Below are 26,085 nucleotides of genomic sequence, written 5' to 3'. Positions count from 1 at the left end.
GTTGACATTTCGGATCAGCTTTGAATGGATTGAACAACTTTTGCAGCATGTCTTGTTCACACAATTCAAGAATGAAGCTTTTCGGATCCACTAGTGCTCTGATTCACGATTTAGGCCGGCTTCGTCTCCATAGCAACAGCAGCAGAGACTCGTATGTATGGTATTTCGAGGCGTACGGCATGGCTAACAGATGGACAAAAGATGCAAAGACACAAAGCTGAGCTACGTAAAAAAAATCTTTAATATTTTATAATAATAACATAAAAAGTCCCGCATGAATCTGCCAAGCTCTATTTGGACACGCGTCGACTCAGCTTTTGTGACGGTTGTGTTTGCTCAGAGACACACACACACTATGAGGGACATTGAAGATATTGTTGGAAGTCAAATGACTTTGTAGCTCTTGCACAAGTTGTTTTATGGTTCAGGGTTCACAGAAATTGGATGTTTCTATGGTGAAGCTGATGCCTCTTCACGCAATTTAGTATTGAGGACAGAGTAGTGCTCGTAACTGTGAGCCTTTTGTCTCGCAGTGTTCTTCTTTTGCAGCCACCTGAGGCAAATTGCTGGAGGGATTTTAGTACTGTAGACGACTTTTGGTAAACAGGACATGATGAATTATTTTACAGCACATTTATTTTGAAAGTGAGACTGAAGATGTGAGGCGAACCCTCGGGATAGCATCTGACAGCCCACTGAGGCGGCACTCCCCCGTACAGTGCTCCTTGGACTCTGAACATATGGGAGTTAAACGGTCAGCTGGGATGTGTACGTCTGCAAATGTGTGTGTGTGTGTGTGTGTGTGTGTGTGTGTGTGTGTGTGTGTGTGTGCATGCAGAGGCTGACAATGCGTAATGCATTTGTCATGCCAGCAAGGCCAAGCAGGCATTAAAGCCCTTTCTTCTTAATCGAGGCCCACTGGGTAATGTGGTAATACAGATGGGGCCTGTCATGCTTTTCTGAAAAGCAACACGAGGAGGAGGAAGATGAGCAACATGAGGAGGAGGAGGAGGAGGAGGGGGAAGGATTCATCTGGTCTCTGGACTGGATCCTCCATTAGAAATGGGAAATTAGGTTGATGGATGGATAGGTTGATAGGTAGAAAGATGTTTTAAAGTTTCTTCCAGTATTGAATAGACGTGCTTTATAACTTTATATTTCTCTTTGAGAGATGAAAGAGAGCAAAACAAGCTCCCACACAGAAGTGTGGAAAAAAAGATGAAAAACTACACAGAAGAAGGGCATATCTGTCCTGAATGATTTCTTTTTACAGCAGCGTCATCATTACCTATGCACCATCCCACATGAATCTGCCATGCGCTATTTGGACATATGTCAGGTCGACTAAGCTTTTATGATGGTTGTGTTTGCTCAAAGACACACACACACAGATACACACTTCCAGGAAGGCTGGAATCAATGGACTGTAGTTATTTCCTCGTGTATTGCACCGGGAAATGAATCCAAGTGAAGACGGAGTGATTACTGTAACGCAGTAGAGCTGACTGTCTAAAACACGCCGCATGCTTTATACCGACTGTCATCTTCTACCTTGATTATCCACCGTGGTGTAAATTGAGAACGATTTCCCTCAGGTTGTCCCAGTTCTCAAACGCTGCTGCTAAGCTGTAACAGATCAGCTTTCCAGCCCATGCTTCCACTCCTGTGGTCTTTTAAATTGTCTACGTTTCCTCTGCAAATGGGTCCCAAAGGAGGGACACTGTCACCTCGGATCCCTTCAGCTGTTTTTCTGCCCCATAATCCAAAAACCTGCAGATGAGTTGGACTAGTCTGCACTGCCTCAAAGTGTGCATCTTGTTTATCTCTGAGACTGGCAGCATGTCCAGGGGTTTTCCCACTGCATGCTCGAATACCAGGCCCCGGTTTCCCCTCCGTGAACAATAGATGCATCTGTATTTCTCTTCGCTTCTGTATTGTGTCGTGCACGCCTTCAATGCCAGATTTCCCCAAATGGACCACAAAGATTGTATTCTCAGCGTGGGACTTGGGCTCGATGCCCATGCGGTGGTTGTGCCAGACAGTACTCCCAAAGAGGGTTAGAGATGTTCCCAGGGACCAGAAGGATGCCAGGAGGAAACCCTGCTGTGACTTGAATATCATTTTAAAGCAGAAATGAACCAATCACCAGAAGTACTTCAAGGGTGTTGTCGGTTCAAAATGTGGCCAAACTTCATCGCGATTGTTGGCCAAACATTTAACTGAAAAAGAAAACATGTCACCCTCACAGTGGCTCTGGAGGAAATGACTGGGGGTTGGGCCAAGTCATTAGGAATTTGTAGTTAAGGCCAATCCATCCAGTCGATGTTGAGGCGTTTTACTGGATCAGTGAAAATGTTGAAAACAGGCGTTATTCAAATTCATCCTCTTGGGACCACGATTGTCTGTACCAAATGTCATGACAATCGTACAATAGTGGTGGTTTTCTGTTTTTGCTGAGGGCAACATTTAAAAGTAGCGCCGCTTCAAATTATCAGCATTGTCACTCTTGGAAATGGATGCTGTGTCTTTTGGAAAGCAGGTTTCTGCCTAATAGATCACAAAAGGCCGTATCTGTAGGCATACTACGAGGCAATCTGAGTCATGGACGCATAATAATATCATCATCATAATAATAATTTCAGTCGCACATCTGCATTGTTGTCCCTCATTGTCCAGTTGGTGGAGCAGAACATGCTGCTAGAATCCAATCAAAGCTTCCCAGCAGGCCTCCGCGAACCAAAACTGTTTGCATCAGTGGTCCAGCACAGCGGGTCCCCGGAGACATGCCACGCAGATGTGAACACACCCGCGTGCACGTCAACGCTGCTTTTCATATCGACATCTCTGATGACAGGGGAGACGATTTAACGATGTCGTAAAAAGCCTTCAATACCACCGAACCATGGAGAACCTTTTAAATGAGGGTCATGGATTCACTAAGGAGTCCTCCCCCCCCTTCATGTGTCAACTAACATTATTAGTTAACTGTTAATTAATCCAGCGCTGTCTGTCGATAACCAAAAAGATTCCAATTAAAGTCGCTCTTCAATTTTTTTGTTTTTCTCTCCTCACCTTCCTGTCGACCTGTTTCTGTGCCGAGAAGATTTTCTTGAGGATATTTGTTCCTTTTCTGAGCAACACCCCGCTTCGTATTCACACCTGGAAGCTGCTCTGTAAAACAGCAGACTTCGTCTTGTTGGATTTACGGCTTTACTGATCGAGGTCAGGGGTTAAGCTCGCCGCTCGCAGACACATTTTCTGCAGGGAACGAGTATAAACATGCAAAGTTTAACATAGTTTTGTTCTTTCTTCTGTAACATTGAAGCTGTGCTCTCAGAAGGATGACACAGTCACAACTCTTGAAATTGTAATAATGTAATTGTGCAGTGCAGATAAAAGAAGCCACTCTTTTAAGCTGCGAGCGGATCTGTAAAATGTCTTGTGTGTGCATGAAGCGCAGCACCCGTTCAATAACTTGCTCCTTAAGACTCTCCGCTTCCAAAAGGAGTTTAAAAAAAATATTTCTTTGACAACGCAGCACCTCATATCTGAACGTCTCACCTTCTGGACGCAACAAATTGACAGTAAAAGGCGACTCGCCCTCTTCACGTCGCCCACATTCCCCTCCAGGCACGTCCAATCCGAAGGTCACAAAATGCAATAACAATATCAAACTATGACACGAGCACAAAAGCTCTCCTACACGCGCCCACGCTTGACCTCCTTCTATAGTCCGTAACTTAAGCAGATCGACCTTCATTTGCACTGTTGTCTGAAAGAGGCTCTGCAGTTGTTCGATAACACTCCTAAGGGACAGGAGTGTTTGTGTGTGCAGTCTCTCAGCCGTGTGCAGTAGGGCGAACTATTTTGAGACTTTAATAATGGATCCAATGGTGTCATGAAACGGATGCATCTTTGTTTGGTTTATTGGACAAAAATGTCACCTGAATAAAATGCATCTTCTTGGGGACACGTCCATATATTTACCAAAAAATTATCCCAAAATGATGTGGAGATAGAGGCCGCCCTGTCCTGTTAAAAACCCCTAACATGTCTGAGTGTGTGTGGGTGAGTGAGTCAGTCATTAGAAGAGGCAGTGAGAAAAAAAACCCTCTGTCTTGCTGTAATTTAAATTGACCTATGATGTGGGATGTTGCATCATATGTATTCTGAAAAAGCATGTTATGTGACATGAATCTCTGAGAAAACAACGTTTTATGTCTTTTGTGTTGATTGCCTACAAAGGTTGGAACACACAAACAATGAAACACACAAACGATGGAACACAAGCCATTAAACCCATGTTTCCTTTACTGTAATGAAGCAAAACAAACATTCAGAGATGCAGCGTTTAGGTCTGGTACCGTTCCACATTTCTGTTGCTCCATTTTTTAAATGTTTTTTCTTCTTCCTGGAACCGAATGTTGTTGCCAAGCTAAATTAGCCAATATCCTACATACACCCTGGAAATGCTATTAATTGCCATAGCAATACAGTAACAGCTCCAGGAAGCACGGTGCAGCCTTTTCTGAGTACATCTTGCCTCTTAGGGTGCTAGATTGTATTGGTTCAGGCAACATTGAGTGATGAAAACCATTGTTTTAAACTCTATTATTGATTTAAATGTTTGCTCTGGACACACATAACAGCATAAAAGCAGACAAATGACACAATAAATAGAATGATCACATGTTTAAATGCCACATGTCCCACTTACAATATGTGAATCCTCCGTTACTCATTCTTCTCCCTTCTGTCTCTTACAGTGAAACCTACAGTCATCGATGTGGGCATATATGTTAACAGCATCGGGCCTGTGTCATCCATCGATATGGTGAGTTAATGCTTTCTCTCTGTATTCCAGTCACACACACATACATATCTATCCGTTGCCCCGCGTTAGCATCATTCTCTGTGAAATGCCACAATCACTCGTGCTGCATGTGGAGGTCGCGTAGGCCTCCGCAGCTGTTTCTGTGCTAAAAGAAGCCAGGAAAGACAGGTGTGGACGCTTTGTTCACGGCCCGGGATTCGGCTCGGATTAGAGCAACTGAGTGGAAAACAAAGACGAGCAGAGGAGACCTTCTCTGAGGCCCAGCCCGGGCGTGAAAACAGTGTTTCTTTTTTAATGTAATTGGCCACGCAGGTGGTGGGGTGGTGAATTGAAGTCAGATTGTACAATGAAGCCTCTTGCACATCCCTTCTAGGGATAGTTGTTGGGGTCTCTTTTGGAGTTGGGCTGCAAGAGGCACTTATCCATAGTCGGTGTCAGCGCGACCCCAGTTGAGAGAAGGAGACTTGGTTTTGGCACAGCAGCAAAGCACTTCGTATTTTAGCCTCCTTAAACAAAGACAGACCTAAAAACAATCCATACCACTTTAAGTGTACGCTGTGTTTAGATTACATCCACCGGTTAACCTTTCGGCGAGGCAGCTTGGCGGTCTGTGTTTCAGACGAGGGGAAACGAAGCCGCGAAGCCTCCAGACTTCTTTTCAAGGCAACATTGTGTGCAGGTGTGCGTATGGACGCCGTATCTTGGCTAATGTGCTCATATACATTTAGTCTGGATCCTACTCAGTCTTATTTGTTTGAAAGACTTCTGTAAGGACGCCTGTGTATGGATCGGTGCATATTTTAATATAGAAGGCCTGATCAGATGCCATAACACTTATGAAATGCTCAAACTAAAAGCCTTATGTGTGGAAATGAGAAAATAGCAACTTAAGGCTTAAGTAGTCTGTTGTTTGGCCTTCAGTGAAATGCCTCTAGACTAAATGCAACTGCTTTCAATACACTCACATAATACATTTCTTCTGCTCGGAATTTCTCTCAAAACCTCATTAATGTGTTGCTTTGAAAATACTGAGTTAGACATGATAATAAAAGCGTTTTATCTCTGAACTCACCATATCACCAGATGTTGAGTTGTGACAGTTGCCTGGCAACGTTAAATATTCCCAGATATAAAAGCAATTTAGCTTTTTTTTTCACTGTCAGCTCTGGCCTGTGACTTATATTACTTCAGACTACATCTGCTCATTCAGAATGAAATTACCCCCCAAAAAAATGAATTAGTGCATGAACCAATATGCTGCGCTCAATGTCATTCATGTGAAAAGTTGTGTATGTCTTTATTGTTATTATTATTTCCCAGAAATGAATTAATAAAATGAAAATAACAAGATGGTTAAAAGTTAATGTATACTGGAGTGAATGTTAACCACATATTTCATAAAGAGCTTTTCCAGGATGGAATTCATTTTAAATTAGTTGTTCCAAAATTGCTTCATTGATGCCAGATCATTACTATTCAGCCGTTTAGCAAAGTACATTTAGAATTCCTTCCAAAGTGCAATTGAGTAAATTCAATTTTGGATGCAAAATGGTGTCGTTGAACTGTAGAAGTTGTTTTTGTTCTCTGGACTCGGGGGAGCCAACAAGAGATGCACAGTCACTTTGGAAAATACTCTCAACTTTGTCGTCGCTGCTTTGTGGCTGTAGTTTTCCTGACCTATTAATAATCCATTCACGGGAGTGACAGTAAGAAAGATGATCGACCTGCGACCGACAAGGGACATCGGGGATGTCCGTCCGTACGAGCAGACGTCCTGTTCTGTTGCTCTTCCTGAGGCTGCCTCCATTTGTTTCCTCTGTTAAAGGAGTTTAGTGGAGTTTTTCTTTATCTGAACCAAGGGATACAAGCCCCTTGAGTCAAATTTATATCATGTGATATCAGGCTGAGGCCTTAACGCAGCAGCAGGGGATTGAATCTGTCTCTCTTTCTCTCTTTGGCTGCTCTATCCTATAAAAACAGCCCAAGACATAATCTTAAGAAATGAATCGACGGTAAACATTGAGTCTGATATCAATGAGGAAAATCTCTGCTGAATCACTTACAAAATAATTTCCTGTATCTCCTTTTGTACATGGTAAAGCAATTTGGATTTGGCGTTGGAACGGTGGACCCGGCAAACTAACGGACAAAAACATTTTACTTTCTAGAGAGGTTATTGATGGATACATTGATCTAGTTCAAGCTGTCTGTATTGCTGGAAAAAAACATACCATTTAAAAAGAATCAACAAGAGACCATCTTGTAATGCGATCGTGCTATTGAATTGCATTGCACTGAACAGGTGTCTTTTATCGTATCACCCACCTGTAGGTTGTGATTTTCACAATAACGGGATATTACACAGCCAACCGGCCACTGCTCCAGCTGAAGCCCCTGCAAGATGATTTAGCGAGTAGATAGGAGGCTCTTCATAACACTGAAGGGGCTTATTTCACCACGAGGACTTTCTTCCCTCAGTATTCCGTCTATTACATGGCTGCTTACAAAAGACATCAATCAATTGACACTACAGATAATCCGATGCTTTTATTTCAAACTAAAGCCACCGAGGAGCTTGAAAAGCAGGACTGTCTGCATCAGTAAACCGCTTTGTGGTTAAAGTGAGCTGATATGAAGAGAAATCAACAAAATGGACCAGACGCCCGTGGCTAAATGGGATGAAAGAGACGTCTGGGCAGACCTCAGATTACCTTTCAATGGCCAATCAGAATTGAGTGTTCAACAAAGCTGTCTAATATTAAGCAAAGTGGCATACTGTCACTCTATATTGCAGCTGGCAGAGGTGCACCGCGAACACGGATCGGAGCTAATCCTCAAAGAGCTGAATCTCAGCAGCATCACATTATAAACCAATTTATAATTTGCACTTTAACTTTTAAAAAAAAAGTTTTGAAAATAATAATTGCTGCCTTGAAACGCCGTCTGAAGTGGAGTAGATGGAGCCGTCGGCGTTAATTCAACAGATGTCTTCAACGATCGAGATGCCAAGAGCCCTGGCGCTACGTTTGAGACAGACAGTTGATGCTTGACAGAAGGTCCGGTGTGAAGTTACTGTTGTGAACCTTAAACGTTGACAAGGAATGAATCCATTCGCTCTTGAATGATTACAGGACCCAAAGGAAGTCAAAGTAGGGAACCCAGCGCTGAGCCATGGGGGTACCCATTTTTTTATGACAAGGACAGGGTTGCATTTAGATTCACTGCTTAAATGACGCCGCCTGCACCCGGCCGTGTAGTGACTCACACTCAGTGATGCTGAACTGTCCTCGTTCTCCATGAAGTAGGCTGAAAGATATTTAATGTCGCCCCATGCTCTGATTAATTTGGCATGCAGCTAACGCACCAGTCAGACTTGTTTCAATCAAAATGCAACTCCTGGAAGTATATAATTATGGGAGTAACAGGCTTTAAACTAGACTGGCTTTAAAAGTGACATTTTCTTTTTCAGTGTTCTCCAGACCACCCAACTCGTTATCAGACTGATGGAGACTGGAACCCTCCTTGTTTCCCTTTAGTTCGGTGTTGCAGCAGGAATGTGTGTATCCAACAGACAATGCATCAGTTCCTGAGTTCGTATAGAACATAATTCTTTGAATCGCATACATTTGGATGAAAAGCATCTTTAATTTCAAAGAAGTCCCTTTTTTCCCTCAAGATTTGATCTATTTCAGGAAGTCTTTGTTTCCTATTTTTAAATGGAACCGTCTATGCAAATCGTGTTTATTTTAGCATTCATTTCATGTGAGAAAATCTCATAATTTTACACTCTACTCAGTCTTATTAAATCATGTAGACTCTTAAAACTCTGTTTAAATTGTTGCGAGCTCGGCTTCTACAAAATAGGACGCACACACAACCAGGAGTGATGGAGTTGTTGTGTATTTAAAACTCCTGCTTGTAGTGGGTCAGTGAGCTATGGTCGGACTCGGCTCGCCCCAAACTTTGTTTCAGCGGCGAGCGGGAGCCCACTGTGACTTTCCAGTGATTTCCTCCGTGTCAGCGCTGATTGGCTTCACCCTGTCAGGGTCGGTGGACGCCGGTCAGTGGAAGCTGAGTCCTCGGCCGAGCCCCCGGGGGTGACTGGACTGGAATTAGTGCAGTCGCAACTCCTTTATCTCGCTGTGTGTCTTCCCCTTTCATCCATTTCTGTCCAGAAATGGTCCAACGTAGGAGGAAAAAAAACGATTTCCTCAGCGTGACCTGGTCTGGCTCGGCCTTGTTATTTTCTATTATTTTTTCAGAGCTCCGCATTCACACTCGTCCCCTTGCTTAAGTTCGAACCGTCACGTGACCTCTATTTAGCGCGAACTTCACGGGTATGTGTTCTAGTGTGTGTGTGTGAGTGTGAGAAAGAGACTTCCCCCATGAAAAACCAGGTCAAATCCCAATGGTGCATCGGATGCATCATCCATATTGATCACACACACATACTTACTCCAGCGCTATGATGTCGGCCAAACTCCAGGGAGCTTCTCATCCGCCTTTTGAACAAAACACATTATCTCTCCTCATTTGCTCCGACGGTAATGGCCACAGGCTGAGATGATGCAATGCCAAATGAAGCTGATAGTAATTTAAGACACACTGTGATGAATGGTTGAGTGATTAAACGGCATTAAAGTCAGACGAAAGCACCGGCTTTTTATAGCTGCTGCTGCTGAGAGAGTCCGATAACGCAGCCGGTAAATTACCAGACAAAGATGGACGCACTTTGACATCGATGCTGTGTTGTTGTCGCCCACGCTAAAGCCAGTGAGTGGGTGGCATCTTGAATTTACCGCTTCCACTATTGAGGATGCCAGTGCGCATCAACCAAGCATTGAAATTATTAGGACCACCTGCTCTGTCCATGAAAATAGACTGATTATGTGAAACCAATTGGAAAGCCTTGATTCCCTATTATAGATGTCACAATACCTGAAATGAAGTAGTCCACGATGCCTGCTGTGACACGTCGATAGACTGTTTACTCCGATTTCAGACGCCGTTGGTCTCTTTTTACAGAATCGAGAATTTAAATATCAGAATCAGCCTTCTCAGGTTACTTGAAGTTTAGCCAATGATCACTTTGAATAATCAATTACTCATCTCATTAGTCAACCAATCGTTTGGCACTAATGATTACACTGCAGCCGCTGGATGACGTGTCTCTTCACTGCTCACATTTGACTTAAGTGTCACCGCAGATCATTTTCACCTCCAGCATGTGTAAGCGCCGGGCGGCTATTTGGGGCCGTGTGAAAGTTGCGTCACGGGGAAAACGGTCGTCATCAATTTTTTTTTTACATTCCTACGTCGTCTTGATCCGTCGCTGCCTCGCATGTCTTTTATTTAGTGCCTCACCCCAGCAGCAAATGAAGGGTGTCGGGGTGTAAAGGTTTGCAGTGATCCTCTTCTCTGAAATGAAAACGTCTGTCGCTGGTCGATGAAGACCATGAAGATGCATGTATGCGCCGACACACATGACAAAAAGATCATCTTAATCCAGCGAGACAACCAACTAACCGAGCAGGATGTGGTGTCATGTGGAGCAATCGGCTCGCTGGTTAGCTGAGATTGTTTTTTGATGACACCCGGTCGTGTCGCTGGAATACAACGTGCTTCATAATATAACACCCAATAGTGTATGGTATTCAGAAATGGATTATTATGTAATATGTTTTGATGCTCAAACTTTGACATTTTTCTTAAGTCCGTATTTCTACACGGCGGTTTTGCTTTTTTAAATTTTTTTTACCAAGGTACATTTTGCTGAATTGCCAAATCAGATGATAAAACTTCTTTAGCAGATGGAATTGGAGGATTTGTGTAGCGTAACAGGAACTGGCGAAAACATATTTTTCTCCTTGAATACAAACAATTAGATACCAATACTTTGAATATATAAGACACTCCATCACAGGAATGGAAAAGACACAAATACGGAAAGACAATTGCTGTATTTGTAGTGTGTGTAAGGTTCACTTTAATGTCGATGATAAGTGTAGCCAAAAGCAAACACACACGAGTCACTTTAGGTCTCCCAAATTTGGTGTACATATAAATGGTCACCCCAGTCCCCGTAGGCTATGTTTCTTTTTAAAAATGAAGTATTGTATGAGTGCTTTCTTTAGCGGTTTACTTAAATGTTTGTGGAGGCTGCTTTCAGTAATTGTAAAAAGTTTCTATTCAAGCAGCAAAACAAACAACCCGTAGTTTAAAAGCTTGATGAGGAAAACAGAACTCAAGTTTTACGTTCTGAAATAATGGATGGGGTTCCTCTGCGGTTCCTCGTGCATGAATGCGCCGGCTCTGTTAATGGGGAGAAATGGAGCCGTCTGCTGCAGAGCAAAAGATCACTCAGCTGGCAGATTCTTACTTTGTTGGCCTGAAACTTGATTCATGAATATGAATTGAAATGCAACTTTCATCCAACTATATAATATATGTGTTTTCATAAATGATATCACTTTTGAATAATCAGCTTGTTTCACAAGGATAGCGCGAGGATTTTATCAGAACCATCAGTCTTTTGAATCTATCAAAAGCACTCTTCCCCTTCACATGTCAGCCTGAACTCGTCTCTGGTGAGTGTGAAGGGATTGATGCATCGGCGCAGACAAATGTGTTGACACGAATAATCTTTAGAGGGATGTCGACTTCAGCCACGGGACAATATTTCAAAGCAACTGTGTGATTTTTACGCTTTGTTTTTGTCTTCTGTAACCCAAGTCCGAGATGAGGAAGCAGTCAGTACACGCTGGTGTGTGTCTGTGTGTGTGAGAACGGCGCTCTTGTTGTCAGGACTGATGAACCCACTGAAGTACAAGTTCTGTGTGAGCGATTCCAGACACTCGTCCTCAGTTCTTTTCTTTGTCTTTGATCACTTTAGCTTATTGAGATCCTTTTTTTTTTTTTTCAGTTCTTCTCTTTCGCGCCGTAGCTGGAAGGTCTGATGATGAAAACAAAAACTCCCTTTTCATATATTCCTTTCACAAATCCATAGGCTCATCCGCGTTTGGGATCGAGGTCGTCCTTTGCGAAGACGAGCTAACGACATTAGCGGACGTATCGACAGCGTGCGCGTTCACCGTTTCGGTAATTGCTAAAAACGAGGAGAGACAAAGAGAGGGACAGTGAGTCAGATGGAGGGGATAGATTATTATTGTCATTGTCAATTTAGCTCAGCCCTTTTGTGTTCTTGGCGCAGCGATCTCTTAGTCAGCACACGCTTTTCAAAGATGTTATTAGTGACCCAAAACACAAAGCAGGTCACGGCAATACAGCAAAGCCCAACTTTTAATTTGCGATCGAGTGCTGTCAGTTCACAGCACTTTAGAAAAAAACTTTCATGGCTTTCTGTGAGCAAGCAATCAGCGCTTTAATCATCTCTTTAGTTGCTATTGTATTTGGCACAATGGCAGCTGGGTGCTGGTTTATTTTTTAATTCATTCTTTTGTTTTTATTTCAACAAAATAAATCTAAAATGAAGCTTATTCGCTCTCAGTAATCACCACTTTCGTCCAGTCGTAAATATCAATAACTATTGCCAGGAACTCTGGTCAAATATATCCATGTTTTCCAGGTGATCGATCTTTGATTAGCACCTGATTTTTCATATCCTGCCACTATGTGGTTGACATTTGCAGTTTTAAGTGAAGAAGCTCCACTATATCACAGATCTGTAATAAAATCTGTCCCTCTATGGATGAAACAGGGATGAAACGGTTCTTTTGCTCCTCAAATACCAGCTGTGCCTTGTGTATACATCTATAATGTACTAACAAGAAAAGCATTTCTCCTGACTGCCTGTTAGCCGTGGACTTACCTGCTGTATTTGCATAATAGTGAATTGAAATGTGCATGAATTAGCATCCAGGCAGAATGAACATGGAAATCATTCATTTGTTTTGTTAGCATGTTGACGTTAGCCTTTAACTACCTACCTACAGTATCACAAAGCTACTGGAAGGACCATAGACTCTTAATCTTGTTATTTATTAGTTTAATTATTTAATTTGTGTTAAGTAATTGAAAAAAACTCAGTTAAGTGTATATTGGAACCTACAAATGTTGGCACTGTTGTGCTTGGCATGGAAAAGGGGACTGTCAAGTTAAATTATAAAAATAAAAAAACATGCCACCTGCCCATTGAGGCAAGAATGCATCACAGTGCAAAGTAACGTGATTATAAAAACCCTTTCTCCGTTTCTTTCTTGGCCCGCCACCAAAGCAGCAGTTTGTTCATTTATTTTATCGCGCTCCTCTCTCGAGCTTCAACTCTTCACCTCCTCTAACGGGAGACGCTTCTTGAATCTAATTTTGGCAGACAGGTTGAATTGCTGGCGTCTCAATCAGTGGTGATGGGACGCTCTATATCCTGCAGCTCCACTCAAGTGATTACGGTTGATAAAACAGGTGTGTTTTTGCATAAAAGCTTGCCTAACGCTGCTTTAAAGTACATTTCATCAACTTTTAATGCATGCAAATGCGTACCTTTTTAAACCTTGTGTCGGAGAACCCTTGACTCTGGGAATTTCATGTTTATTCTTGCTTTGTTCATCCCTGCAAGTGTGCCTCTCCATCAACTAGACCCAACCTGTACATGCACTTAAACCTCGTCAGAATGGAAGAAAGTCCACGGCCCCTGGTACTACAGCAACGGGGGATGGACTCACTGAATAATTGAGTCCACAGAGATTGAAGGACATTTTGAACTTCCACTCAGACAGATAAAGCTATTTTTGTGAAACGGGACACTTACTTACAAGGTACACAAACAAGATTCACCAGATGTGAGACGGGCTCTTTCTCGCCTCTGTCTATCTGGATAAGTATGTAAAACGGGCACGGGGTCACCAATGGCGACAGATTGGCCAACCAAGGAGTGATGTTTTTTTTCCTTGTTTAAAAAGGTTGGTTTTGGCCGTGTAGTGCCACTGCTATTCGGCTGTCGTTCACATACATTGAGGTGTCGAGATCTGTCCCGTCACCACAGTGGTACGTTCCAGCGAAGTTGTTTTTATCCAGTGTATTGCTACCTATCTAGGATTTGTGCGCACACACTCATGTGGGCAACACGCATCAAAGGCCGACCCTCCTCAGAGAGAGTCTTGAATAGCAACATTGTGCTTTCCTTCCTCTGCCTGTCCTTCCATTTCTGTTCAATATCTGCCACTTGTTTTTTTTGCTTTATTCGAGGCTGGTGTTTGTTTATCTGTTATGGATCACTTGGCAGTAGCCTACTGTTAAAGAGTCCGTTTGATTCCAGGGTACAGCTATTTTTTATTTGATTCGACCTTCATTTCTCCAGAAAATAAGACTTATTGAAACTGAAAGAGCAAAGGAACCGTCTCATAGCTCCGTTGATTGATGAGGTTATTAGTCAATAGCGAGACCCGACAAATGGGCCGGGTTCTGAAATATGTGGCTTCAAAACTGACTTTCTCGACGAAATTCTTTGCGTTTCAAAACAACATAAAGGAGTCCTCTTGTACTGAGACACCCTTTTTAGATTTTTAATATCAAACTCAGACGTTTCCATTAGTTCCACGACGACATTTAGGCAATTTTCAGTTTAGGTTCTCCCTCTTTCCGGTCGGGAAACGGAGCATGTGTGTTCTTAAATGTCGATCGGTCAAGTCCTCGTTAACGGCTGAACAGTTGTTCATTAACCTCCCTCGTTGAAATTGATTACTCGGCACCTTCATTGTATTACAATGATGATTTAATGAAAGGCGCTTTGGCAAGTGAGACATGCCACGACAAGTAGGGTCAGCTCGGAACAAGAGAGCCTCAAACGTCACTGATGGTCCGAATCAATTCAGGACGCACCACACAGCCTGGGTTTCATGAGGAGGATCGTCATTTTGATCGTACTCCATGTCCTGAAATGAAAATGAGACGCACTTGGATCTTACTTTGCTCTGTAGTATTTCAGGATCTGACAGAAGAAAATAAAGAGCTCAGATGATTTTGACATTTCAGTCAAATCTCCAGTTTTTAGTTTCCTTTTAGATTCTTTTTTATGAACATGTTCTATTTTGATGCTTCTGTTTTTAGCTGTCATCTTGAGTGTCCTTCACTTCATCTGGTTCACTTAACTGTCATTACCACAGCATTTTGCTAGCTCACACTTTGTGTGTGTGTGGTTGGAGGACCTCAGACGGAGCGCAGAGTAGGTGTGCGCTGCAGCGTGATAACGAATGACACCAAAACATCAAAGAGTACTCATGAAAAGACACCTGGAACGTCGGGGCTTAATCAATATGCCGATCTTTAATAATTTAGCTTAACGTAAAAAACCTCGCTAAAGCCAGTGTGTGGTTTGTCCGTTCTGGGCTGCCATAGAAACATGGCGGACTCCGTGCAAGGTATAAATTGCTTTTCTAAGTGAAAGAAAACTCAACCATTCTTAGGCTCAGGTGATTATACACTAATGACTCCATAGTTTTGATTATCATATTCAAGTTTTATCCAAATAGTGCAGGCACAGATAACATAAAGTTATGCTTTTGTCCTACGAACACTATGGGACATTTAACAGGGGAACATTTTAAAATGATGTTCAAGGCTACACTCAAAACCAGAGAACATTTCCTGGTGTTGCCACTGGTCTTTGTGTGTGTGTGTGTGTGTGTGTGTGTGTGTGTGTGTGTGTGTGTGTGTGTGTGTGTGTGTGTGTGTGTGTGTGAGGGACGGTTTGTGTTTTTTATACCTTTTTTGCTTGACCTTCAGTGATGTGACTCATTTAGGTGCTGGGAAAGTGAAAATTCTTAAGTAAAGGTTATCTGATTGCGGTGCAGAAGGTCGCTGTTCTTCGCCTTTCGCCCCAAGACGGCAGACACAAGTAAACTCTGAGGAATGAAATGGCATTTAGTCTGTTCAGTTGCATCCTTTAAGGTTGATGAGAAACGTGACAACGCGAGTAATGCAATTTAAGATGTTTTTTCCCCCAGAACATAACTGTCATGTAGGATCTTTTTAAAAGGGGTCACCCTTGTTCTCCGGAGAGGGCACCGACAGGGCCCCACTCCGTGCCAACAAAACACACTCTTTGGATTTTTAATTTAATCACTGTGCTTGTCATGGTTTTCTGAAAAAACATAGTTTCTATCGTACAGTGAGCACTTTAAGTTGAAGTTACAGTTCACTCCAAAATCAAAAGGCACATTTTCCTCCTCATCTGTGGAGCTATTTATCCATCTGGATTGTTTTGTCGTGCGTGGGCTTGATTTAGAGATATCAACCGCAGAGATGTCAGCCTTCCATCACATATATCGGGACTGTATGGCGCTCGGCTTGTGCTGCTCAAATCGCCAAAATAAATCCAATAATTATTTATTTAAGCCCCATATGGGGGTTTTAAGGTAGCTATCAATCATCAGTGTGAGTAAACGGCATGGGGCAGGTGGAACGAGGCTCGAGCAGCTGTAGCGTGACGCTGCCTCGCCGTCCTCATTCGATGGGACTTGTTTGAATATGATTTTGAGACTCGGCTTATATTGATTAGCTAGAGGATCACAAATCGTTTTGTTTTGTTTGCTTGTATTCTCTTCTCCAGCACGTTTCCTCCTAAATCTTCCAGTTGTCATTGTTACCCCTCATCATCTCCTCCCTCGTCCACGGTAGATCCCGTTTCCTTCCTTCCCCTCTAATCCAGTTCCTCTTCTTGCTCCTTTTTTATAATATGTTTAAAGAGATGAACAAACCCCAAGAGTGCATGTTGTGCATTAAATCCAGCTGCCGATGCTAGTATGTATTTTATTGAGTCAGAGACAAAACTCTAAATGGGATATTTTTTTAAAATAAATCCAAAGAGAAGGAAACCGGTTGTAAACGAAGCTCCGTCACGTCTGCACAGTGGCGATTTGACCTGATTGCTAACGTTAGCATGCTCGCAGCGTCGATGCCGACACGCTGATGTCAAGCAGGCAAAGTGTTTAACTTGTTGACCTTAACTCGCCATCAGAACAGCTTGAGCTCACTCGACATTGTGTGTCTGCTTCTGTTGTTGTTCGGCTCCCTGTCTTGCGTCTCCTGCTGCGGATGAATGCACACAGTCCAGCCGCCGCCTCCACGTCTAGTCCCGCTATCTCTGTCACCGGGGAAAACAAAGGCGAGTCGTTTGTCTTACAGTTTGGACAAAGACACACAGGTGTCGATTGTACCGCCCGATGCTCAGTGAAGCTCAGCCGAGAGTTTGCGCCATTTCTCATCTTGTTTCTTCCGCCGACACAGACTTCAAGTAAGCAGCCTCGTATGCAAATCACTTCCTTTTTGTTTATCTCAAAGGTCTTTTTTTTGTGGTTCTCAGAAAAGAACAAGACAAAGGCATGTTTATGAGATAAGCGACACACACAGACACACACACGCACCAGAAAGAGATCTTTAAAATGCCGCTCGTGTCCGCAGGTAACGCACAGTTTTGTTTATTACACACGACAGAAGTTCATCGGCGGCCCCGGGCGGCGGTTGAATGGTCGTGTTTACCGGTGCCTCGGCCCGTCGTCACACACGGGGGCGTCACCGGGAGGCGGCCTGCGGGGCGCAGCGATGCATCATGGGTGAATGTGTTTATTTAGGTAGTGGCTATGAGGGCTCCGAGAATACTTTGTGACGCCGCAGTGTGACGAGAACCACCAAAAAGTTGACGTGTGACTCGGCGAAATCAAACTTTCCTCTTGTTTATCTTTCTTCTTCTTCTTGAGGGATTGAAAATGTAGTCCAGCGACCAATTTTCCACGGTCTGGGAGATATAAATATTTCACTTATAAATATTTATACGAACTATGCGGCATCGGTTTTGCCTGAAGAAATACATTAGTCAGTGATCTGTGCTTTAAGTTTGAGATTTCCTTCACTACAAAGCATAATATAATAAAGTGCAAGACGGTGTTTTCGGGCCCACTGGATTCTTCTTGATCAGCAATGAAGCAGAGTAGAGTTGTAATGGTGAAATATTTATAGTAGACTGACTTTTTTGGTAAGTTAATTAAGGAAAGAAAGAATAACTTTGATGTTTTACTTAAGTAACAGTGTAACAACCATCGTCAATCCAAAGTACTCCTCTTGATGTATTACTGGATAATGTTCTTGTCTTCTTGGGTTGCTTTTGAGTTACAGGAAGTGTTTCAGCTCAAAGGCCCAGTCGACATTTGACATGACTAAACTTGGCAACAAAATCGTGTTGTTCCAATAGAATTGCTGCAACTTTTGGATTCGCTCACAAAGTGCCGAGTCGACTTTATTGACCTGCAACTTGCAGGTTTGTGATTGATGAACAATCCACCGCCTTTAGTGGGAATAGAGAGCGAGAGTCCAAGATGGAGGAAGCTACTGTAGCATCTTCGCTGCGTAAAGAGGAATATTTACAGACTTTATAAGACTGAGGCTACAAATACAGCTTTTGAATGAACTACGTCTTGACTAACACTGTTTATTGAATTAAAAGACGTACAAAGAAAAGACAATTATGACTATTAAGCGAGGGCGTGTTCTCTGTTGTCTAGCGTGGTGGTGGTTAGTACATCAAGCTGAGCACCAAATGTCTGTCAGTGCGATGAGGATTTATCAAATGGTATAATGGATGTGGTGGAAATAATTACATTTAATATTGTGGTTGTCACTGCCTCATGAACTGCCAGTCTTCGAGGCTCGGCCTATTTTGTTTGTGTTGTGCTCAGAGTGCGACATATTCCCAAATAACGTTTAATTAAAATAGGAGTAGCCTGCTTGCATGCTGATATTTTACATGTATCTTCCAAGCTGGTAATTTTAGTGATATTAATGGGAAAAGTGGCTTTATTTTCATCTGTTTCTGTAATCGCTATCCAAATATATAAGTAGCAGCGATGGTCGGCGGGAACAATGAAACACTTTAGCCTCTTATTGTTGTCAGATCTCTTGTGGTCACTTTCCTTTTTAGTGTTTAACGTTGTCTGCTTAAGAAACTATCAATCCTCTTAAAAGTCCTACTCCACTCCTAACAGGGCTAAGATGTTTTGTGAATAACTTTTTGTTTGTTGTCTTCACCAGCATCTTGTCTCGATGTTGTTAGAAAATGCCTTAATTCTACAGATTTTCGTAGAATTTCGTCACTAGGAGCAGCTCTTTGAACTGCAGAGCTTTAAGGATGCAGCCCCTCGTGTGCGTCTCAGACCCGTAATGAAGGAGGCAATAGGGCCTCGCAGAGAATTTCAATTCAGCGGAGATGTTGCAATGCATCATATTCTCCGCGAAAAGCCTACGTTTTGTATGTAAAACCCGCTCACGTCCAGACTCCACATCAGGTCATGAATGGAGGGATCAGCAGTAAACAACGGACGACTCGATTGAATTATTGATTTGAAAACGTTGACAGCAGGAAAGCCTTTCCCTACCAACCTAGACTTTTATTTATTGAAAGTTTGCAATCCTGAAACAGTCAGGCGAGAAGAGCATTTCTGGCTCAGTGAGTGTGAAGATTTCAATCAAGCCCCCACTAAACACAACGTTATAAAGATCCCACGTCGTACGTCCACGCGGCCTCTCGGGAACACGCCTGGCACACGGACGTGGGAAACGTGGCTGAGTGACGTCTGTAATTGGTGAGGAGCGATCGGCCGCCATGCAAAAAAAATGATGAGGCCGGATAAGGAGGAAGCTTTTTGTTTAGACGCCGTTCAAGTTGGGCTAATTAATTTCAGCCAGACGTGCTTCGCTGTCGACGTCCTTGGCTTTTAATAATGGATTTCTTATTATCAGATTCCGAGTAGTATTTGCGGTCCCTAAGAGAGTAAATCTGTTGATTTACCCACCTTTTGTAACCGCAAGCTAATTTGCCGGTTACCAGTGTGTGCTGAAGGTGTTTCTCTCCTTTTTTTCATATGGCTGATATTTTAATGTCAAACAACAATAATCTGCAAAAGCCTACTATCGTATGCACACGAGAGGCCTGCGCCTTCACCTTTTGTCCACGGCCGTGAATCGGACTGGAGAAACCGCTCGTCTTCGATCGTGTGGCGTGGCCCGCTGTGCAAAACGTAGTTAGGGACAGGAGGGAAACAGTTTATCACATTCTGAATATTTTAAGGCCTAAGATAAAATATTTATACCCTAAATAATGAACTCTCATCTTGCTGTCTATGTTGGATTTCCCCAGCCGAGCATACACAGCACAAGTCACCCTTGATTATCTCGCCCACAGGTTGGTGCTTCGTTGGGTTTTTCTTTTGTCAATAGCGAGTGAGTAATGGACTCCCTTAACACCTTCGTTTTCTGACTTTCAAATGGATCCCCAGGGGAATAATGCCAGCCTCCCGTAGTTAATTTTAGCCGGGTATCTCCCAACACTCGGCTTCATTGTTTTGCATAATGGACATGAATAATGGACCTGCGTTGGCTCCTCGCCGTCGTCCCCAAAAGGACCCAGCGGAAGCAGAAAATCCCAACGCGGGAGTTCATCGGCGTGACGTGTAACACGGTGCGGTCGGCCGCCTGAATTATTGGGGCGCGTGTCTCCCTATCATTATCCTGCAAAGGTCGAGCGTGCCGACGGTTAACAATGGGGATTGTGGCAACAGATGTATTAGGAAGGTCATGCCTCGTCTGTCTGTTTTTGGAAAAGGTCAAAGAAAAGTCAGAAAGCGAGGGACACTGTGCATGCGATTGTGATGTTTGGGGGCGGGGTTTGTGTGATCTTCACTTGCTGCGCTTTAATTAAATGATGTATCTTACGTTTGGGTTACTTTACAAACTTTTGCTGAGGATAAAAATAACAAATCTGACTCGGCGGCCTGGAGTAAATCCTCCTGTAATTGAACCCAAATCGCAAAAACGGTCTCACATAATAGGTTCTGAAAGGCCAATTTTTTCCTTTTGCTACCTTTCATACCGGCTAAGGCTTGTGATTGGCTTCCAAAGAGTTCTCCCTGTCTGACCTTATCATTGAAGCATCAGTCAGCCTCCTTCTGTAGAGGACTTCCAGCTGATGTGTGACCTTCTGCCGGCCGTGTTGGAGGTCCTCACTCCCCGAACACTGGGAAGCTGTGGACAGCTCGTCACATTTTCCCAACTGGGTATTAAAATGTGTTTAATATCTCGGCTATTCATTATACAATCAACCTTTTAAAACATGATCTTTATTTTCAAATGATAAATGGTATTCTGTAATAAGTAATCCACTTTTGTATGTACAATATTACATTATAATCTCAGTGATATTTAATAAATTAATGTTATAATGTCACAGCAAATGAATGTGCTACTATAATAAATATAAAAACAATATTGGAGACAAAGTAAACCAACAAGGTTGTGGATGTCACATGTAGGATGGAATCGGATACGGAGTCGCAATCATTTGTTCACACATCACTAATGAAATTGTAGTTGATATTTACAGTGTTTACATATTTTAAACCTGGTTTTCTTATATTCACAGTCGCCGTTATAAGTAAACTACTTTCATGTGCTAGTACGGCAGCGACCGGCTGCTATTTGCAGCCTATTCTAGGATTTGGGTGAGTGAAGACAGCTGTGGTGCTGGCTGTCAGCTGAACCCACATCTTTCCAAATTTAAGATAAAGACGGTCGAGATAAATGAGTGACACACTCTGTCCGCTATATCTTGCCAGGTTATATTTAGCCATTACTTGGATGCGAGGTTTCAATGTGAGATGAGATATGGCTACAGATAAACCTCCAAGCAAACCAAACATCTTTTTTTTCTTTTCTAATATGTAGAAACTTGAGAAAATAATGTATTAAAGCGTGTTAACATCCACTTTTTCAAGCATTTAACATGTTTTGTAATGCATTCAATACCAGCTAGATGAATACTTCACCTTGTCATACCTTATAAGTAAAGATTTAGTGTCAGTCTTCTCACAATTAGAAGATTGCTGGGGTGAAAAGTCCTGGAGTAAGCAATTTGTGAGATGGTGTAATTTAATTTCCTTATCAAAAGCATTCTGTGTGTTTGAGTGTTTCCAGCGAGTGCCGCGCCGCTTTAGCGTTTCCTTTTTGATCCGGACACATTTGTGCTCAAACGAAGGCGCTATCGGCTCCGCCTTCCTTCTCCACGCCGCAGTAGAAAGGCTCTTTCAGATCACTATATCGAGTCTGCTTTTCTCTCCCCAGGAGTACCAGATCGATATTATCTTCGCCCAGACCTGGGTGGACACCCGTCTGCGCTTCAACAGCAGCAGCAGCAGGCGGCTAACCCTCAACAGGTACGCTGGGTTTACTGCGGATACACAGCTGGATGGGATTTCCCATATGTGTCCGCTGTTAGTTGTTTTCATTGAACTCTGAGACACTGCCGTGACACTTTCTTACCACCATAGTGTTTCAACATTTAAATACTGTGAATATTTCATTTGAGAACGATGTCCGTCTCTCTCTCGGAAGTGGCCTGTAATTAATGGAACCGATTGATTGATGGGCTTTGTTTTCCTTGTGTTCGCCCGGCTATTTTATTATCCCCCTCCTGGGAAGTAAATCTGCTCCATACATTCTCACCTTCTCCCCCCCCCCCCTCTCTTTCCTCCCTTCTCTATCTCCTTGTCTGTCTCTTATTCGTCCAGCAATATGGTTGGCTTGATCTGGCTGCCCGACACCATCTTTAGGAATTCCAAGAATGCCGACTCCCACTGGATCACGACGCCCAACCAGCTGCTCCGGATCTGGAACAATGGAAAAGTGCTGTACACGCTGAGGTAAAAGACATGCAAACTCACAGTGTAATTGAGGAAACAAAAGACTGTGTAGCGATCCAACAAAGAGGCGTTCACGGGGAGTCAGTGGCACGCAGCTCTAATATCAACCAACACAGTCGGGGAACTGAAAAAGCCTTTTTACTGTTCAGAATTCAGCTTTAACTGCAAATCATTGACATTGGGATCTGTTACATCACCCCAGGCTTTAAATTATTTGAGTACGGATTTCACTTTATAGCTTCATAGCTTAGGAGAACACTCCTACTGAAAGCATGAAGTCCAAATTTCGGAAACAGGAAGGAAGCCTGGGTTGTGCAAGCGGCAACGCACACACTTGTCGTACTCATTAATAGGCAATTAATGGTGCATTTTGCAGATTAATTCAAGCTGCAGTCATCTAAAATGCATGTCCTCGCGGTAGTTTTAAAACTTGATCAAAACACGTGGTTCTGTATGTTCCCATTTGGCCTGTTAGCAGGTTAACCCCGGGACAACCGTCAAGATTTAGGACTCCAAAACACACACACACACACACACACACACTTCAATAGTATTGTAACTACTCTGTGTCTTCATTCTGGGTCCTGCTTCGGTACAAGAAGCTTTATATTTGTTCCCTGAGTGCTTTTCTCTATATTGAAATCAGAGTATCTTATCTTTTGCTCCAAAGCCGTGCTTTACCTCCGCACAGAAGAATAGCAACTCCTCTTACATCATGTCAACATGTCATGTGTTGCTGCTTGTTTAGGCCTGTCTCTGTGACAGCTTCTCAGTGGGAGAGAAAAGACACACAAGGGAGGGTTGTGTGTGTGTGTGTCTGTGTGTGTGTGTGAGTGTGACCTGATGACAAAATAACCCTCGCTGTCTACAAAAATAACCACTCTGGATTGGAGTGGACAGGTTCCTTTTATATTTGAGTGGCATCTGGGTTTATGAACCCTCGAGCTCTGACTTGTGCTTTTTCTGTCTTGAAGATTCAATTTCACCTGCGTACCTGGGGTTTCAAACTAGAACTTCGTCAAAAAGCAAATATAATCGTAGTTGTGGTTGGCTTTCAAGACCTTGGAGGACACACAGCTCAAGGAGATCACTCAGATCCCGTCTTGTGGAGTGAAAGCGATCCAATAAAAGTGAACCAGAATGACCGTTAGAATAAAACAGTAATAATGAACATCAACATAGTGGAGCGTTTAGCAGTAGAGTAGCTTGTACCTTTTCTCTTTTTTTTAAACATCAAAAGGCTTTTTTGAGGCTTTTGAATGAAGCTTTGAATGTCTGTCGTCATATTTTATTGTAGGTATACAAATTTAATTTATGGTGCTAAACCCGTTAATAAAGTTGCGCCTCCCTTTGGGTCCTGCAAAGTGAAAATGTAGTTTTTTAAGCCTAAAATCCAACAAATATGGATTGAAGAAGAATAGTACGTTAGATAAATATGTTGTGGTTCTGGTTGTGTTCTGGTTTTCAGCTAAGAGGCAAAGCAGTGGAGTCACTTTCTACAGGATGTTTGTACAGTTTTATTTGAACATCAAACTATAAGGTTTTTTGATTGTTATTTAATGTATCTTTTAAAGCATAGACACACACATTTGTTTTCCAGCAGTTTCCTTTTGTTTCAGCCAATCAGCAGTTTCCTTTTGGTGCTAATGGAGCTTTCTAGAGACGTCTACATGTACACGCCTACAAATACACCAATGGAAAAACATATTCTCTGAAGAAATTCCTCCTCAACACCACAGCTTCCCACAAAATGTTTGTCTTTTAATAGCTAATTTCTCTTCCGCTAATGCGTGCCCCAGTGATGAATTTGAAAATTATTGTTTCATTAAAAGGATATTAAGTCTGAAAGAGGCGTATGTTCGGAGGCGTATTTGCATTGAGTGATGCATCTCTCTCACTCGTGTTTGCTTTCCTCACCTCGGCACTCGTGCCCAAATTTGGACTTCCTGGCTCCCGACAAGGATGGAAGATTATGCAAATTGAGACTGTACAGTACATCATCTGCACTTTGCTCACCTACAAACAAGACTAGCGACACAGCCGGCTTCCTGCTTTGACTTAGACAGTCAAAAGAAAAAACCCATTTTCATGATGGTCTCGTTTTTACAGCCTTTATCGTATCTAGTGAAATACAATTGTAGGATGATGCATCGCACGTAACACGTGGAGAATATACATTTAGTCTGATTTATATTTAGCGTGCGTGTCTTTGTGCCCACCGTCGCTTTCTCAAAACATCTGGTGTATTGACTCGTCCAGTGATCGTAGCTAAGTACGACTGTTTTTAGACGCTTACATGCCTCTGGGCCCCGACCCGTAAGGTAATGCGGTCGCGCTAAAAAAAAAAGTCTGACGCTGATGATTAAGCAGTTCTGTCATTTTGAGGGATTTCGCACATCAACAAGGCAACCGAGTGTGGTCCGGCACCATCTGGTTCGAAGCCAGCGCTCCATATAGCACCGTGTAAAAAGTGCATACAAGATATTTTTTACTGTCAGATGCACAGATAACAGTTTACAATGAAAAGCTTAAAGAGGTCCTCCTAACAGAATTACAATAAACTTAAGGTAATAAAAAAGAAAATAAGAATACAAAAACACATTGCCTTGAATGCTAGGAGATAAAATGTAAAATAAAGCATGACAACAGTATTGCACAACACTAAGCTGTGATGAAGACTGTGCATTTACACCATGTGCTTCAAGAAACGAGACATGATGAAGACTTTTCTCAAAATGGCTCTCTCTCTTTGTCTTTCCCTCTTCAGGATGACCATCAACGCTGAATGCCAGCTGCAACTCCATAATTTCCCAATGGACGAACACTCCTGTCCCCTCGTCTTCTCCAGCTGTGAGTATTGGCATAACTCACAGCGCAAGCACACACAAATATGCACATATTCATGCGTCGCTGTGGCTATCTATACATGGAGCACCTGCTGAAGTAATACGTTCAACTCGGAGATGGCGCTTTGTTTGCTCGCGAAAAAGAAAACCAAATGGCAACGTCAAAAGGGTCGCGATTGACAATTAAAGTTCTAAAGATGATTGCCCTTTGCGTTGGCATTAAGAAGTGGTCGGAGCCGATGGAGATGAGGGCACAAAAGAACGAGTACCGACACTGAACTGTGCCACAAACCTCTTATCTTTTTTTTTTTTTTTGTGAATTGTGAAGGTCAATTGTCAGGGACACAGAATTTAACTTACCGAGGTATTTATTCAGACTACAGTCTGCTCTTGTTTGAAGGAGGGAGAGTTTTGGGAACAATAGACTGTATTTTTTCTGTCAACAGATAAACTATAACGGGCTTCTTCCATCACGATGGGAGTAGCAGAGAGAGTGCAGGAGCAGGGGGGCTGTTTAGTTGCACATGTCTAGCGTACCTGACTCATCGATCCCTCGTCTGATTGAGGTTTTGTGCAAAGTTCGTGGCCCCGCGGCTCTGAAATCTCAGCAGCGAACTGTTCAGAGTATTGATAAATCCATGGCGCTGTCCTGGTGCTGAACTGAGAGCTCCTGTGACGCACCGCAGGTTTAACAATGTCGCCGGTT

The 26,085-nt window shown here is 42.8% G+C and overlaps 2 protein-coding genes across 4 annotated transcripts in view; one reads left to right on the top strand and one right to left on the bottom strand.

The window, feature by feature from the left end:
- LOC137793893 (gamma-aminobutyric acid receptor subunit gamma-3-like) overlaps positions 1-26,085 on the top strand; it is a 64,937-nt gene that overhangs the window by 16,507 nt on the left and 22,345 nt on the right. For all 3 annotated transcript variants that reach the window (XM_068590313.1, XM_068590314.1, XM_068590315.1), the window contains 4 exons: positions 4,767-4,834; positions 21,956-22,047; positions 22,402-22,533; positions 25,301-25,383. In XM_068590313.1, the coding sequence (XP_068446414.1) occupies positions 4,767-4,834; positions 21,956-22,047; positions 22,402-22,533; positions 25,301-25,383 (375 nt within the window). The remainder of the gene's footprint in view (positions 1-4,766; positions 4,835-21,955; positions 22,048-22,401; positions 22,534-25,300; positions 25,384-26,085) is intronic.
- cfap221 (cilia and flagella associated protein 221) overlaps positions 22,367-26,085 on the bottom strand; it is a 78,025-nt gene continuing 74,306 nt past the window's right edge. Inside the window, exon 23 of the mRNA XM_068590312.1 lies at positions 22,367-22,500. Coding sequence (XP_068446413.1) covers positions 22,473-22,500 — 28 coding nt within the window. The 3' untranslated portion in view covers positions 22,367-22,472. The remainder of the gene's footprint in view (positions 22,501-26,085) is intronic.

Source organism: Clinocottus analis, unplaced genomic scaffold (genome assembly GCF_023055335.1).
Source record: "Clinocottus analis isolate CAN_PGR_092001 unplaced genomic scaffold, fCliAna1.0.p SCAF_24, whole genome shotgun sequence".
Taxonomy (NCBI): Eukaryota; Metazoa; Chordata; class Actinopteri; order Perciformes; family Cottidae; genus Clinocottus; species Clinocottus analis.
This window is presented reverse-complemented; position numbering and strand designations above follow the sequence as displayed.